This window comes from Perkinsus marinus, assembly GCF_000006405.1.
Source record: "Perkinsus marinus ATCC 50983 genomic scaffold scf_1104296955684, whole genome shotgun sequence".
In the NCBI taxonomy this organism is placed as follows: domain Eukaryota; phylum Perkinsozoa; order Perkinsida; family Perkinsidae; genus Perkinsus; species Perkinsus marinus.
Window position 1 is genome coordinate 1 of NW_003207722.1, and position 975 is coordinate 975.

The 975-nt window shown below is 46.8% G+C and overlaps 1 protein-coding gene across 1 annotated transcript; it reads right to left on the bottom strand.

Moving 5' to 3' along the window:
• Positions 1 to 20: 20 nt before the first annotated feature.
• Pmar_PMAR002747 (hypothetical protein) lies at positions 21 to 764 on the bottom strand (the record flags this gene model as incomplete). The annotated part of the gene is made up of 1 exon (XM_002775689.1): positions 21 to 764. A coding segment is annotated over one exon (744 nt), but the record flags the coding sequence as incomplete, so codon positions are not given.
• Between the last annotated feature and the right edge of the window lie 211 nt (positions 765 to 975).

Consider the following 975-nt stretch of genomic DNA (forward strand, 5'->3'; position numbering starts at 1 on the left):
CGCCGGGAAATGAAGTTCACCATGAGTTGTTGTTCTTGTCGGATAGCTTCAGTAAGGTCAGCAATCGCTGCTACAGCAGGGTCGGACTTCGTCAGAGGATCGTTAAGTTGAACTGATGGTAGATTCACAGCATCAACAGTAGGGGCTTCTAGTGGTGCGTCGTGAGTAATTGGAGTAGTACCAGTACTCGCATTGGAACCGGTATTAGATTTACTCGATGAGGGAGTCGTCTGGATAGCTTGGAGTCTCTTAGCCATACGTAATGCATCTTGTAGACTATGAATAGATTCTCGTGACTTTCTCAGATCAACTTGTAGGTCAGTAGGTAGTGAAGCTATGAACTTAGCTATGAGCAAAGCATCCCTTGACTTGCTGTCTAACGTCAGTCCGCTAGACTCCAGCAACTCCGTAAGCTTATAGGCATAGAGGTCCAAATTATCAGTAGAATCATACTTAGCATTAGAAAACTGATCAAAGGCAGTACTTTGCTCGGGAGCAAGCTCGTCTTCCAACTTCTGCATGGCTTTAGATAGGGTACTCCTATTTTCCGCAGGTATCCTGGTGAACGTTACCAATGCAACCTTCTCCAATAAAGTCGGTAACTTCTCCAAGGCGGTCTCGTCAGTCCAACCATTGGCTTCTTGACAGTAAGCAAAACGGAGACGCCACTCACGAAAACTTCCAATACCAGAATAGGGCTTAGGGACAGCAGTGTATTTACTTACGGTGGATGTCGACGTTTCTTCATTACTTGCTTTTGTCATGTTGACCAGTAGGAGCTGCTACCACTTTGTGGAACGCAAGAACTGTATGTATCATAGGAGGATATAAGTATACAAGAGCTATAGCAAATGGGAACTACATAGCTTAGCTAATAGCTGAGGGAGACAGGTCTGTGTCAGTCACCACACACTGTCTACGTATGGGAGGGTTGGGCCGCGGGGGAGGGTACCGGAGCAGAGGTCGGTGCCTCGC